Below are 15,820 nucleotides of genomic sequence, written 5' to 3' on the forward strand. Positions count from 1 at the left end.
TTTAGCAGTAGAAATTTACTATTAAGTTATGTAAAACCTTCAAATAATTTTCTATGAGAATTTTAAATGGTTTTCCAATATAAGCATTAAAATAAAATGTTAAGTTAAATAAATAAATAAATTAGTTTGATGCAACGTTTAAACGTCAGACTCTTTTTATATTTTATTAGTTACAATTATTGTTGTCATATTTCTTAAAAACGTATATTTTGTTTTGAAAAAAGTCCTTTTTTTGTTAAAAATACATTTTAATTTTTTATAAAAAATATTTTAAACCACTGTAACCAGATTCGAAGGACTAATAAATTTCAATGTGATTTTCTAGTGTTGTGTAGTCAGTGTGATCTGACTTTCTTCGAACCGCATTCAAGTATGTGTCACGCGAGGGATTTCCAATAGATTAGTGGGCTGAGAAATAATAATATCTGTTTATTTTTCCTGTCAATTAGCGAGTGCGGGGACCGCCAGGAATTTCATTTCACTTCCTACGTCACCGGTAACCAGCCGCTGAAAATGGCGACCGAAAAACTAAAAAAAGTAAAGCGATACGAATTCTAATCTGGCATCCACACATATAAGTATAAGTATGCTGCGAGCGGTAATTGCAGTGGCTGTAAGAGCAGGAACTGGTTTATTTTTTTACTGTCATTCTGAGCTCTGCCAAAGCCGCTGCTCTGCCATTCTTTGCCGTCCGACTGCGACTGCGCAGCCGGCGGCGACTGAGACTGCGGCGGATCGGCTGGATATATAAGTTAGTCGGGTGCTGGGATTCTGATTAGTCTGCGAGCGCCGTTTACAAGTACATAGCACGTTGAGCTGCCACAGAGTGCGTTGCAAGTTTTTTTGGGCTGCCCACCAAAGTCAAAAGTGAAACGCAAGTGAAGTGACCGAAAAAGGAAGTTTTCCAACTGGTAGACTCACTTAATCGAAAAAGACATTTTTAAAGACGAAAGAAACGTGCTCAGTGTCAAACGGCCACAGACAAACATTTGAAAGAGAAATCACAGATCTGTTCAAATTATCAACACACAGAATATTTTAATAAACACGGTAGGTATTTGTGCTAATCAAGTAACATATTTATTGAGATTCTGTTAATTCGCTTTTCCGAAATTAATATGCAAATTGACTTGACATGCATGTTGAGGAGCTGTTAACAAAATAATTTTCGCGTAATTTAATTCTCGAATCGAGTACCTCAGTATATTACAAAATACCTCATTTCCGACAGAAATTACATAAAATTCATTAAGCTGGGATATTAAAAAAAAAACACATTAAACGCAATTAGTTTTTGCTTAAAAACGGATAAAACAAAACTGTTTTCACCTCGCTTCAGTCGTTGTGGCTTTTTGTGGGCTAAGGTTCCCTTGATGAAAATAGTTACAAAGTAATTACTTGTAGGTTTCTAATAATCAGATAAACTGTACTCAAATCAAAGCGAAAAGGTTACATTGTACGGTTATTAAAGGAATTAAAATTATTATCACCAAAATATGAGACCTGCTTTGGATTCAACAAACAAAAACAGAAACCCAGTTTGTTTGCGTAACCAGTTCAATAAAAATCGTCACAACTCGAGGAAGTAAACGAGATGCTTAAAATAAAAAAGGAAACTTGATTTGCTAAACGGCTCACTCCTTGGGAATGCACTCGAAATGCAAACGGCAAACAGAATTCAAGGCGGGGCGGGGTTATAAAAGGTAATGCCACAAGGGGCAAACTAATTAACGAATTAACGAATCTCTAAAAAAAAAGGTAGAGCCTTCGCTTTTTCTTAGAATTCGCTGACAGTTGCAGTTGTTTTTGAAGCACTTAGCACCTGGCTCTTATCCAGCAGCTCGTTTGTTAGACAAACCATCGGCATAATGAATGCTAGCATAAGTAACCCGCAATTGACATTTAATTTGTCTTAACGTGGCCAACAAATCGAGTGCTACACATCTGTGGACGGTTATTAGAGCAGATTTATGGTCGTATACTTATGGCCAGAGGTGATGGATTTATAATTGCATTTGACTCACTGGCCAGCGCGATCGGCCATTAATTATGTTAAGTATGTGCGAAACGGGTGTCGCATATCGCTTACAAGTGCTTATGGTGTTTATAGTGCATAATTTGCATTTGCATTTGCCGACTTGAACTTGGCTCATTAGCGGGCAAGCGAACTGATTCCCCATTGACGTAAGACTCTCTGCAGAGATCGTTAGTTCAGTTCAGCGTTCGTTCGGTTGTTCTTGAGTGCGGTTTTTCTACGCTGGCCTGTCATCCAATTGACTCACAATCGGAAATACTGCGGAATACGACAGCGGACAGCGGCGGTGGGGAAAAACGCCAGCCGGACAACAAAAACAGAACAGATCGCACTCACACTCACCGGGGACGACCCCCACAAAGATCCGTGCAGATGCAGTGCGCCCCACCACCACGGGCTAAATTAGAGGCTTTTTACTCAATTAAGCAAATCAGGCATGCCAAAAACAAAAGCAGCAATAATAATAATACACCCAATAAAAAAGCAAAATGCGATTTTATCAGAGAGAACGGCTGTAGTTTGTTTTGACCGCCTCCCACGACAGTTCGACAAATTAATTAGCCACACTCTTTGGAATTGCCACCAGCGGAAACATTTGAGCGACACGAGATACTAGATACTAAGCCCAGCGACCTTAGGCAATGTTGTTGATCTGCCAAGTGCAGCCGATCGGACAGCAGACAACAACCATAACAACAGCCAACCGACAACAGTCATTCAACCCGGCCGAAACGCAGCCAATAATTATGTAAATTACAAATTACATGGCGCAGCGATAATTATGGAACGATTTTCCAAATCCCACTAAAACAATCTAACACAAGTGCAACCTTGGCTGGAAAATTACAAGCAGCACTCGTACTCTGCTCGGTCTTAAATGCTTTTCAATCGAGCCACTGCACTGGCACCTAGGTGTTTTATAGCCAATTTTGTTGATACATTGCCAACATTGGCAACAGGGGCAGCCAGCGGTTATAATATTAAATCAGCCGCACGGATTTCACCTCATCAACGGAGGCAGCGAAGGTGAACAGAAGTCGCTGGATGCGCCTAATCGATGATGTGAAATGCCAAGAACCAAAGGGGCATTCTTATGCACTCCACTCCACTCCACTCCACTCGCGGGATGAAGACAATGGACTTGGCCAGCATTGTATGCAGATACAATATATGCTATGCACTGATGTGCTATACTCACTCGTATACATGCTTCCAGCTAAATACTCAGATGTACTCGTATAGTCGGCAAACAACCCAAGTTGTGTATGCAAGCGAACAAACTAATTGGACTCACACGGCGCATACGTAATGGGCGCTTGGGAAATGATTTCTGCTGCCTAGCCTTGAATTCGTTACGTATACGCCCCGTAAACCGTTGTAAATTGCTCCGCTGCCAAAAAATGTATGCCAGCCGAGAATCAGCAGCGGCGGGCTAGCAAGTCCATAAACCAGAACCAGAAGCACACACAAGACTGGGCCAACTGCGAATTTCAGCTTAACTATTGCGCAATTGAAGTATAACTTGTTTGGAGCTTAGCAGCCGCGATGGTTACAACTAGCTTCCACCTTGCACCTTCACTTCCACTTCCACTTCTACTCCCAGTCCATTTCCTCCTCCGCTGGAGAAGAGGCGGAAGCGAGTAAATAAATAATTCATTCAGCAGTTGCCCAAGAAGCTTCCTGGCCACCTTGCTTTTACCCTGTGGCCACGACGCCTTTCCTGCTTCCCCAATCGCAGAACTTCTAACGAGTTCTTTAATCAAATCAAATCAAGTCCAATTGAATCGAATGAAATGAAATGAAATTTTAAAACCAAATCAGAGATTAACATTAGGTAAGGCCAGGGGTACGAGTAATTGGCGTTCTTGGGCCTCTAGACAACAGCCTGTCTTCATGTTTTGGATTAGAGCGCTTGACATTGGAGTCGAGCAGAATCAGATACAGGTAGTTAGAGATCTTGAGATACAGTCTCGGACACCAGAAATGGTTGAGGCACAATGACATTTTGGCTGGCTTTTATGACACGCCAATGGAACTCGGCGGACATGAACATAAGGTTATGGCAGCTTAAAGACCTCCAGTTAATCTTGGGCCTGCACTTGCCTCACTTTAATGGCGGCCCGTCAAATGGGACAGAGCCAATTGGATTTTTTAATGCAATTAACGAGTTAACATTCCGAGCGGTTATTGGGCTTCTGGCCAAGACCAACGACCGAACGAGCCATAAAAATTCAACTACATGCCTCCTTTAAGACAACTCTCCAGTGGCTTTGGTCTTGGTAGCTAGTACAGATTCAAATTAAATAACCGCATGATTAAATATAATAATATAAATATAGAACATACGGAAAAGATCTCACATCGTAGTACAACCCCACATGGACTAAACTGACCGTAATTAGTATTTAAAAGCAGGTGGCTATGCTAATGCAGTTAGTATTTCAAATTAACCGAAGGAGGGACTCCCCGATTAAACAAACCAGTAATGAAAGTATGACTGATTGGTTATGGAAAAACATGATGGAGAGCGTAGATATAAAACTGAACGCAGCTGTTGCTAGGCCTTTGGCTACCGATGCAAGATAAAAACCCAAACAGTAAAAATACCAGAATAGTTGATCATTTCAATTAACTTTATAATCTAAATGCATAATAACAACTCATATACACAGAAGATATTATATAAATAGCACACTTCATGCCAAGTTTAATTAATTTACATTCTTGATGGGGAAACCGTTCAGTAAACTTTTTGATCTTGTTGCATATTAATAAGATTGACAAAAAAACATCGGACAACCCCGCAAACCTACAATTAGTCAGCCATTTAACCTAATTGCCATTATTATTTCTGCAGCTTAAGAGAGTATAAATTAACACAGTAAATAAATCTTACCTGGAGCCATCCGATTAAGTCAGGTCCAGTATTCATTCATTTTAATAGTTTATTGTGTGAGCGCTCCATTAAGGCGAGGTGTTATAAATATGCATGTATGAATGAGTTTAATTGCCACTGCAAGGCAATAAGGCAATAACCCGCGTTGCATAATAAAGTTGGGAGAGCTGATGTAATGTACAGAATCTCTGGGTGATCTGCTGGGCAGAAAACCCCTAATTGATTTTGACTTACTAATTGCATATATAATTAATTTTATATTTTACAAATTAAAATTGTATTACTCACCATAGATAAGATAATTTCAAGATGGGTTCGCTGCCACAGTTGTCGATTGTTAAGGGTCTGCAGCAGGACTTCGCGCCGAGAGCTCTGCACCGCATCTTCGAGGAGCAGCAGCTGCGGCACGCCGACAAGGTGGCCCTGATCTACCAGCCGGACACCCCGGGACACGGGATGGCGCCCAGCCAGAGCAGCTACCGCCAGATGAACGAGCGGGCCAACCGGGCGGCCCGGCTCCTGGTGGCCGAGACCCACGGACGCTTCCTGCAGCCGAACAGCGACGGCGACTTCATCGTGGCCGTCTGCATGCAGCCCTCGGAGGGATTGGTCACCACGCTGCTGGCCATTTGGAAGGCGGGAGGCGCCTATCTGCCCATCGATCCGAGCTTCCCGGCCAACCGCATCCACCACATCCTCCTGGAGGCGAAGCCCACCCTGGTGATCCGTGACGATGACATCGACGCTGGCCGCTTCCAGGGAACCCCCACGCTCTCCGCAACGGAGTTGTACGCCAAGTCGCTGCAGCTGGGTGGCTCCAATCTGCTCTCGGAGGAGATGCTGCGTGGTGGCAATGACCACATCGCCATCGTGCTCTACACCTCCGGCAGCACTGGGGTTCCGAAGGGAGTGCGCCTGCCGCACGAGAGCGTGCTCAACCGCCTTCAGTGGCAGTGGGCCACCTTCCCCTACACCGCCAACGAGGCGGTGAGCGTCTTCAAGACGGCCCTCACCTTCGTGGACTCGATCGCCGAGCTGTGGGGTCCATTGATGTGCGGCCTGGCCATTCTCGTGGTGCCCAAGGCCGTGACCAAGGACCCCCAGCGACTGGTGGCCCTGCTGGAGCGCTACAAGATCAGGCGGCTAGTGCTGGTGCCCACGCTCCTGCGATCGATGCTCATGTATTTGAAGATGGAGGGCGGCGGTGCTGCCCAGAAGCTGCTCTACAACCTGCAGATCTGGGTCTGCTCCGGCGAGCCCCTCCCCGTTTGCCTGGCCAGCAGCTTCTTCGACTACTTCGACGAGGGCGTCCACCGGCTGTACAACTTCTACGGATCCACCGAGGTGCTCGGTGATGTCACCTACTTCGCCTGCGAGAGCAAGAAGCAGCTGAGTCTCTACGACAATGTTCCAATAGGTGAGGATGAAACTTGTTTTCTTATTGGAACTTGATTTGATTTATAATTCCTATTGACTTAAGGTATTCCTGTGTCCAACACGGTTATCTATCTTCTGGATGCGGACTATCGTCCTGTGAAGAATGGCGAGATTGGTGAGATCTTCGCTTCGGGGCTCAACTTGGCCGCTGGTTATGTCAATGGACGCGATCCCGAGCGTTTCCTGGAGAATCCGCTTGCTGTGGAGAAGAGTAAGTGATTGCATTCCTATTTTTTAGATAGTTTATGAAATGTTGGCAATAATTGAATACTTAAATTTATTACTACCAACTGGCGCCACCTTAAAATCCTATAATTGCTATTTATTTACTAAGTGATAGATTTTGGAAAACACTTCAAGCTAAGAGTTTAGCTCCTTAATTGTGATAACTATGGTTCGTACCACACTCTAAATTGAGCATACATACTATATAGATTTGGAAGTAATTTAACACCGCAAGTTATTATTACCAACTGGCAACACCTCAATATCTCATAATTAAAGTTTATTAACTAGTGGTTATTATGGTTCATTGTAGTAAGTCAGCGCATAATTTAAAAGATCATTTGGATTTAATGTAGGAAAATTACCATCTTATTGTCATTCACTTTAATCGTTCTATTAAACCATTCAGAATACGCTCGTCTGTATCGCACTGGGGACTTTGGATCCCTGAAGAACGGCAGCATCATGTACGAGGGACGCACTGACTCCCAGGTGAAGATCCGGGGCCACCGTGTCGATCTCTCCGAGGTGGAGAAGAACGTGGCCGAACTGCCGCTGGTGGAGAAGGCCATGGTGCTGTGTTACCACGCTGGCCAGGTGGACCAGGCCATTTTGGCCTTCGTGAAGCTCCGCGACGACGCACCAATGGTCACCGAGTTGCAGATGGAAGCGCGCCTCAAGGACAAGCTGGCCGACTACATGGCGCCCCAGGTGGTCATCCTGGAGCACGTGCCGCTGCTGGTGAACGGCAAGGTGGATCGCCAGGCGCTGCTCAAGTCCTACGAGACGGCCAACAACAACGAGGGCGACAACAGCATCGTCCTGGACTTCGACTACTCCCAGGTGCCCGAGGAGCTGAAGCTCACGGCTCGGGATCTCTTCGAGACAGTGGGTGGGGTCATCGGACGCTCCACCAGGGCCACCTTGGCGCCTCACAGCAACTTCTACGAGCTGGGCGGCAACTCCCTGAACTCTATCTTCACGGTAACTCTGCTGCGCGAGAAGGGCTACAACATCGGCATTTCCGAGTTCATTGCAGCCAAGAACCTGGGCGAGATCATCGAGAAGATGGCGGCAAACCATGATGCAGTGCAGCTGGAGGAGGAGTCCCTGAATGCCTGTCCGCATCTGAAGATGGAGGCAGTGCCGCTGCGCCTGGAGCACCGCCAGGAGGTCATCGAGTGAGTAGCTAAGAGTTTGGATCTTAGGGAAATACAAATACTAATTTCAATTCCTTTAACATAGGATCATTGTGGCCAGCTTTTACAATAAGGCAGACCTGGAACAGTGGCTCAAGCCAGGAGTTTTGCGAACCGATTACAGCGATATACTGAATGTAAGTAAATAATTTCAGATTTGATGATGGGTTAAAATTTTCGAATATTATTGAATATCTAAATACTTAAATCCCTTAAAATCTCGCAGGACATCTGGAACGTGTTGGTGGAGCGGGACTTGAGTTTCGTGGTCTACGATCGCAACACGGATCGCATCATTGGCACGGCGCTGAACTTTGATGCCCGGAACGAGCCCGAGGTGGACATCAAGTCCAAGCTGCTCATCGTCTTCGAGTTCCTTGAGTTCTGCGAGGGTCCCATCAGGTAAGCCTTTAGATGATATAATTGTAGAAACATATACTTATATCGAATCTGGAACAGGGACAACTACCTGCCGAAGGGCCCCAACCAGATCCTGCACTCGTTCATGATGGGCACCGCCGAGAAGCTGAATCCCCGCGAGAACATCGCCTGCATGCACTTCATGGAGCACGAGGTGCTGCGCGTGGCCCGCGAGAAGCAGTTCGCCGGCATCTTCACCACGAACACCAGTCCGCTGACGCAGCAGCTGGCCGACGTGTACCACTACAAGACGCTCCTCAACTTCCAGGTGAACGAGTACGTGCACTCCGACGGCAGCCGTCCCTTCCGGGACGCTCCGGACGAGCAGCGCGCCATCGTCCACTGGAAGGAGGTGGCCAAGTAGGAGCGGGCAGAAAAGTCCACTGGCCACGTCGCCGAATCAGATCTGCAGCGAATTTATCACGCACCACGTATTATATTTAACTATGTTAGCCTAGCCTACCTACCACCTACCACCTAGTATTAGCCCTAGGCATAGTGTAACTCAGCGGAGGAGTTTCGTAAGTTTGTGTTGACTAGTTGTAAGCTTGCGATTTCGAGACAATTAAAGAAACAACAATCGACAATTAGCGACAGCCGCGTTTGATTCCACATGCGCTCACTTGACCGTGATCCAAGTACTTTCCCATAATGGATTGGAATGCCAAAACCCTGTTTTTCACATATCCAAGGAAATCAATTAAACTCGGTGGATTACCTTACTCGCTTCTCAGCGGTCATTTCCAAAGTTTAATCCCATGCAGCTTGAATGTGTCTTTCAGTTTCCAGTTAGCCAGAGATGTCATGGTAATCAAATGAATCAATTGATCGAGTGTTTGAACGTTGAGTTTGCGTGACCCAAATTCTTGCCACTCAAATGAAAAGCAGCGTTTTTAACATTTAAGCCATAAATACATATGCTAGGTTTATTGTTTGTCTATTACACACTTCAAGATTTAAGTTAATTTTGCTGTGGTTGCTGCGGCTCATACATATATATATATATCTATAACTATATATTTTCATTGGATTTCTAATGAATAACGAGCGCCGATCAGCGTCTCTAAATTTTATGCTGCTTGGTAAGATAATTACACACTTTTTACTCGACAATAATTACATAAGCTAGGTATACATATGCAGATTTCAAATGCAAGGGTGTGTGGTTTTGTTGTGTTGTGTGTTGTGTTGTGAATTGTTGTGTCGTGTGTGTGCTTATGTGATCTGGCCGAACGTTCACTTCTGGCCCATCCGCCTTTCCAACTGCTCTCCAGTGAAGCGTTCAGCCGGCGGTGAACATGAATGTGTGCTGGGATGATTGGTGATCGTCGTGGATGTGTGAACGGGCATGTTTACTAAATGTTTAAGCGCTAGCCTTTACTACATACTAAACAACTGTACAGCTAATTTACCTTAATTATTTTATAGTTTCATTCTTTCCATCGTTTCTTGGGGTGCCTTGTTGACTGCGGGAGAGGAATAAGGGTGGAGGAGGGGAGGAAGAGGCGGTTGGGTTTTCAGTAGCCTAATTAGGGGCGGCGACGAAGCAGCCCGTGCAGAGCGGATGACAAATCAAAAAAGATAGTTCAAAATCTATATACGCATGTTCAGCTTCAGCCTGGCTGTCCGCGTTCACTTGGTGCTGCGAACGATGCGTATGACCCTCGTGGACTATGAGGCGGCAGTCTGGTCCTGTAGTCTGTAGTTCTGGAATGTCTTCCACTCGCCGGTGTTGTAGTCCAGCCGGATGTGCGACTCCACCAGGCACAGCGCCATGTTGCCGTTCTCTTGTTGTACTTTTTCCTGCGAAAGTTAAGCAAATTTGTATTTAAATGTATATTTAAATATATATAGAAATGAATATGCAATTTTATTGATTATATAAAAAAAACATTTACGAACCCAAAATATTTTTAATTGAACTGAAACGATTTTATAAGGTTCTTATTGAATTTACAATTGGTTTTAGCCGTTGTGAATAATTATCTTGAATTATCAGAATTTTTTACTTGTTCATCAGCAAAAGCAATTTTGGAAGTAATCAGGTCGAAAGTAAAAGTTTGCAATTGTTCTTGAACTGACTAAAACGTCTAGTCATCAAAAAAACCCAGATATTGGTATTTCATGTCTTTATGCAATATTTGAATTGCAATGAGTATGTGAGTCATACTTGTTTTAGCTAGTCACGGGGACTGAAAATAGGACCTAAATAACCTTACCTCTGTTTCACCCAATTTAATGACCAGCACATTTTCGTTATTGGGGCGCGGGTTCTCCCGCAGACCCGCCATAAATCCAAGGATGAGGGCTTTGTCCGGTCGCGAGACGCGATTCGCCTTGCGGAACATCTCATGCGCCTTGTGCACGTGCTCGTTCTGCAAAATATCACAGGAATTAATTTAAATTTAAACATAGTTTGTAGGTGTTTTCTTACCGATAGCGAAAGTCCTCGCCTCTGTGGGGCCTGCTGCGACTGCTGTTGCGCCGCTTGCTGCTGCTGCGGTTGCTGCTGGGCCTGCACCTGGACCTGCACGGTGCGCGCGATACCCGCATTCGGATTGCCCGGCTGGCCCTGACCACCACTGGTGGTGGAGGTGACCAAACGCTGCTGCAGGGTCGGAGCCGGCTTGTGTTGGACCAGGATCTGTTGCTGCTGCTGGCGCGGCTGCTGTTGCGACGCCGAGCTCGATTGGGTGATAATCGTGCGCTGCGTGCTGCCCGGCGCCGCCTGCACCTGCACCAGCTGCGGCTGCTGGCCCGGCCGTTGGATCAGCGTCAGTCCCTGCGGCAGCGTGGTCAAGCCTCCGCCAACGTTGGTCATCACTGGCCGAATGATGGTCTGCTGTTGGGACTGATAGAAGTATAATTAGTTATATGAATATCAAGTCAAGATACTCTAAAAGCAATCAAGCAGTATAAGCTAATAATTTAAACCATAAACTTTTTATACAGTTCATGAAAAAATGATGTTAAATTATGATGTTGCAATTATATTTTTCGGAATGAATCAAACGTTATGAATTCTACTTCTCAACTAAACTTATTTTCAATTGTTTATTTAATTATGATATTTTACTTACATTTCCGATGACGTTGGAGGGTTGCTGCTGCTGCACAATGACGTGCTGCCCGCCGAGCGAACTGGTTGGTATTAGGGTGGGCAGGATCTGCTTGCCAGGCTGTTGCTGCTGCAACTGCACCCCAGTCGAGGGCGTGGTCTTCACCAGACTCGGCGGTCCAGCCGTGGTGGTCATGAGCGTAGTGCCGCCGAGTCCCTGCAGGTTGCCCACATTGCTGATGGGGATTTGCTGGTACATGTCGCCCCCAATGTTGCGCAGAATGACGCCCTTCTGGGTGAGTATGATGGTCTTGTTTTTGCCGGACGTGGGAGACACGTTCAGCGCGGACACGCCACCAGCCCCAACTGCTCCGGTCGGCTGCATCAGGACCTGCGACAACTTGGGCTGCTGCGTGGCCGTCGTGTTGGCCACGATCGTGTGCTGCGGATGCGGTTGTTGCTGCTGCAACTGGGCCTGCATATGCTGCTGCTGGGCGGCCTGGGATGCTGGTTGGATGGTCACTGGTCGATTCGGTAGCTGCACGTTCTGAATGTTCAGGGTGTTGGACTGTCCGGGCGAAACCACTGCAGCTGAGGTGGCCACCAGAGGCGGAGGATTCGAGGATACCACAGCGGTAGCCTGCTGCGGTTGGGCCTGACGCAGTGGTGTCATCACCACACTCGATGTACCAGAGGTCTTCAACAGGATCTTGGTGGGTGTCTGGCCATTTCCGCCGGGAGTGGTGGCCTGGTAAAGCGTGGTGGTTTGCGGCAAGGGCCGGCTGTGTGAGAACGAGGTAAGCGTTGGCAACATGGGCTGCTGCTGCTGTTGCTGCTGAATCTGTTGCGGTTGCTGCTGGGGCGTGGCCAGAATGTACTGCGTCTGCTGCTGCTGCGGCTGTTGCTGCTGCTGCACCTGTGACTGCTGCTGCGTCTGCTGCTGTATTTGCTGGTGCAACAGTTGCTGCTGTTGCTGCTGCTGCTGCTGTTGTGGCTGCTGCTGCTGGGAAGAGGCCGCTGCACTCGAGGTTCCCGCCTGTTGCTGGGCTCGCTTCGCCGGCTGAATAATAGTCTGCGATATGATCACAGGTCCGCTGTTGGTGGCCGTCTTCAGCTGGCTGAGCGGCATCGTCTTTATGGCTTGCGACGGTATTGTCGTTGTGGTGGTGGGGGCGGAACTGCTGCTGGGCATGGCCAAAGCCTTCTGTAAAAAAAAATAATGTAAGTGAAACATATTTATAAAACAAATAATATAATTACTACTTCTTTGGTAAATGAACAAAATGAATAACATTTTTAATGGGCTTTACTCCAGACTTTTTTCATTGAGATTAGGATGAGAATAAACAATCGCTAAGTTCCTGACAACTTACCACTCTTTGAGCGCTGGGCGAGGATGCCAGGATGACAGGCGTGGAGCTGTTGATCAGAAGCGGAGGCTGCGACTGTTGTGGTGTCTGCTGAACCTGAACCGTCTGGGCCTGCGACTGAGGCTGACTTCCACTGGGACCTGCTGCTGCTGCCGCGGCCGCCGCCTTCGCTTTTGCGGAAGTGATCTTCACAGAGATGTTGTTGGGCAGATTGGCCAGTGGATTGGCCGCCTGACGCAGCTGCTGCTGGGTTAGGAGAGTGGTGGTAGTGCCCGCACTCGTAGAGGGTGACGCGCCAGTGGTTCGCAGCATGGGCTTGATGTCCAGCTTCTCCATCTTGATGGTGGTGTTGCCCACAGTGGTTGTGGTTGCGGCGGTGCTCGTGGTGGCTCCATTGTTCTGCCGTTTCTGTGGCGAACTGCGGATAAGCAGGTGCGGCGTGCGCTGCACCAAACTAGGCGGCTGCTGCTGAATGATGACGCGCTGCGTCGACGGCGAAGTCTCGATCTTTTCCAGCTTGATGCTGGCGGGCACTATGATCTCCTCGCTCTTGATTTCGATTTCCTGCTTGATTCGTTTGGGGGTATGGTTGAAGCTGTTGTTGTTGTTGTTGTTCAGCTTTGCGGCTGATTTCGGAGTGCGCGGCGTTTTCAACTTTGCCTCGACAGAAGGCTTTCCTGGTTGTCCATCCACCACGGATGTTGTTGTGGCCTGTGCAAATTCCAACGTTGCTGTGGCGTACTCCGGTGTTTCGGGATCGCATTCCATGGCCGTTTTGCCAGCAAGGTCCTCGTCCTGCGGCTCTTCCAGGCTGCCGGCGCTCTGGTTGAGCTGAGGCTCCATTTTGATCTCGAAACTGTTGTTGGCCGACGTCGGTGTAACAGGAGTTTCTCCCCCACTAGCGGTGGCCGCATCCGTTGGCGAGCTGTCGCCCGCATTGGCCGCCGCTGCCGTGGCCGCCGCAGCTGCTGCCGCTGCAGCCTGTTGCTGCTTCTGCTCCTGCTTCTTCTGCTGCTCCTCCAGTTGCTGTTCGCGCTTGCGCTTTTTGGCCGCCGCGTAGCCCAGTGGCTGTTCGGTGAACTCGATCAGCTTGATGCCGCCATCCTTGCGACCAGCGGGCATGCGACTGAGATTGGGGCGCTGGGCGGCGTTGCCGGGCACCGTGGCTGATCGGAATCCAGTGGTGGGCATGCGTGACGGGATGCCCTTGAGCGGCGTGGTGTCCGTCATCTTGCGGGGCATTCCGCGTGATCGCAGAGGAATCGTGGGTGCTGAGGCCTTCTTCAGAGAGGACTGCGCATCGGCGGACTTGTGTAGCAGCTCGGTACGCAGCTGGGCGCTCTTGGGCTTGCGCTTCAGCGTGAAATGCTTGACGGGAGCGGGCTGCTGGCCCACCTGTAGTTACAACAATAATTAGTAAAACCTAAGAGGGGTTTTGATTGCTTATATACCCACCACTGAGATCAGCGCGTTCTTGTTTAGGTACTGGCACTCAAGGGGCAACATGCCCAAGTCCGAGTGCTTGGTGACCAACCTGCGCAGGTCGTTGACCATGTCTGTGAAGATGGGACGTGTGTCCTCGTAGTCGGAGATCTCTGTGTTCAGTGAACTGGTGGCCGGGAACGTCTTCATCGTCTCCGCCAGCATCGAGACCCACAGCTCCGAGTCGAGGCCAGCCACCTCGATTACCTCCTCAAGCTCGGCCTTCCACTGCAAAAGCAATATAAATTAGATTCGGGACAATAGGCTTAATTCGCAATCTCGAAGCTTTGACACACTTGGAGACGCACTTTAGACACCCTGAAACAACTGTTACGCTAAAATGTTTCGAACTTTGATTTGATTTCATTTGGTTTTAAACTCTACATGTTGAACTCCTTTATATTGAAACAAACAAAATTAGAAATGGGGCTTTTGACTTTACAGCTCATGACGAATTTGTATAAATCCATCCAATAGCAAGTAACAACTGAAAATATGCGCCAGTGCGATTATCTTTAAAACTAGATGGTTTTTATGGCACTTCAGGTGTCTGATCTCATCTTTTTCCAAACTTGTTTTGCAAGACAGTTTTATTACAATAGCCGTAGGGTCTCACTGCTTGACAAACGTCTTATCAGAACAATAATAGTCTTCGCGAAGAGTATAACAAACAAATGAATCCGTAGGCCACCCACAACAGCCCACTCTCACACACACTCACACCCACTGATACACTGGCACACGAGGGAGAGTAAAAGTATGTGGCTGAGAGAAATGTGTACACAAAAGTAGAAGTGGCGGGAAACCTATCCAATATTTATTTTCACCATCCAGCGAAGTCTCCCGTTTGGAAATATCGAGAAAAGTAACAATACACTTTAAAACAAACTCCAGCTGATGGGATTTGCGTTTCACACTGAGTATTTACACATTTTCCACACTTTTGTTTCACCAACAGCAAGTGAACGCTGTATACGTGTGCGGGTGTCTCAGCGTGCGTGTGTGTGTTCCACTGGTGTACTTTTTCCATACACCAACGCCATTTACCTCTTCCACCAGACGGCGCGGAATGTGGAGGAAACTGAGGAGGAGCTTCAGTTTAACTTGCGTCTGCAGGTCCGGAAAACATTCCTTGATGTTGCGGAGCACCTCCTTGTTCAGTTGGGAGCAGATCGAGCCGTTTATCCACGAGTCGTTCGAGGTGCCCAGTTTATTATGCAGCCACAGTGATGTGTCGCTGTCCCTTACGTTCGCCATTTTTAACGCCTTACGCCTGTCCGCACGCGGGCTCACACTGCAATTTATGCCAAACGCTGACCCGCCCTGTTGCACGGCACAGTTTAATCGCCTTTTTCACTTTCGGCCGCGGTGCACGTCAACAAAACACACTGAAAATCCTTCGAAAAATTGTAATAGGAAGCGCACGCACACATAAAACGCACGAAAAAAGTGTTGCCACATGTCCAACATAAATGTGTTCAGCATTGCCAGATGTTAATAACATAAATGTCTAAAAAATCCATGGTACGGATGAACACCCTCATAGTTTAGCGAAGACACTTACCAATAAATGCCTATTCTGATTATACCGATTACGAAATCGACTATTGGTATTAAATTTGTTTGATTTTCTCTACTTGCTTTTCATCTTTGCCTCAACATGCAATTTCGATACAAATAAAGAAACTTTTAATATGC

General features: G+C 47.2%; 2 protein-coding genes across 2 annotated transcripts; one reads left to right on the plus strand and one right to left on the minus strand.

Moving 5' to 3' along the window:
* Positions 1 to 792: 792 nt before the first annotated feature.
* Positions 793 to 8,803, plus strand: LOC108098568 (mycosubtilin synthase subunit C). The gene is made up of 7 exons (XM_017201583.1): positions 793 to 1,050; positions 5,225 to 6,348; positions 6,412 to 6,579; positions 7,003 to 7,774; positions 7,839 to 7,929; positions 8,019 to 8,194; positions 8,252 to 8,803. Exons 2-7 carry the CDS (start codon positions 5,241 to 5,243, stop codon positions 8,574 to 8,576), a joined length of 2,640 nt encoding a protein of 879 aa, XP_017057072.1. The 5' UTR covers positions 793 to 1,050; positions 5,225 to 5,240; the 3' UTR covers positions 8,577 to 8,803.
* A 299-nt stretch (positions 8,804 to 9,102) lies between these two features.
* LOC108098566 (negative elongation factor A) lies at positions 9,103 to 15,600 on the minus strand. Its single transcript, XM_017201582.2, has 7 exons — positions 15,170 to 15,600; positions 14,096 to 14,350; positions 12,644 to 14,035; positions 11,293 to 12,474; positions 10,647 to 11,063; positions 10,432 to 10,587; positions 9,103 to 10,015 (listed from the first exon to the last, which is right to left on the minus strand). Exons 1-7 carry the CDS (start codon positions 15,377 to 15,379, stop codon positions 9,884 to 9,886), a joined length of 3,744 nt encoding a protein of 1,247 aa, XP_017057071.1. The 5' UTR covers positions 15,380 to 15,600; the 3' UTR covers positions 9,103 to 9,883.
* Between the last annotated feature and the right edge of the window lie 220 nt (positions 15,601 to 15,820).

This window comes from Drosophila ficusphila, unplaced genomic scaffold (genome assembly GCF_018152265.1).
Source record: "Drosophila ficusphila isolate 14025-0441.05 unplaced genomic scaffold, ASM1815226v1 contig_791, whole genome shotgun sequence".
Taxonomy (NCBI): Eukaryota; Metazoa; Arthropoda; class Insecta; order Diptera; family Drosophilidae; genus Drosophila; species Drosophila ficusphila.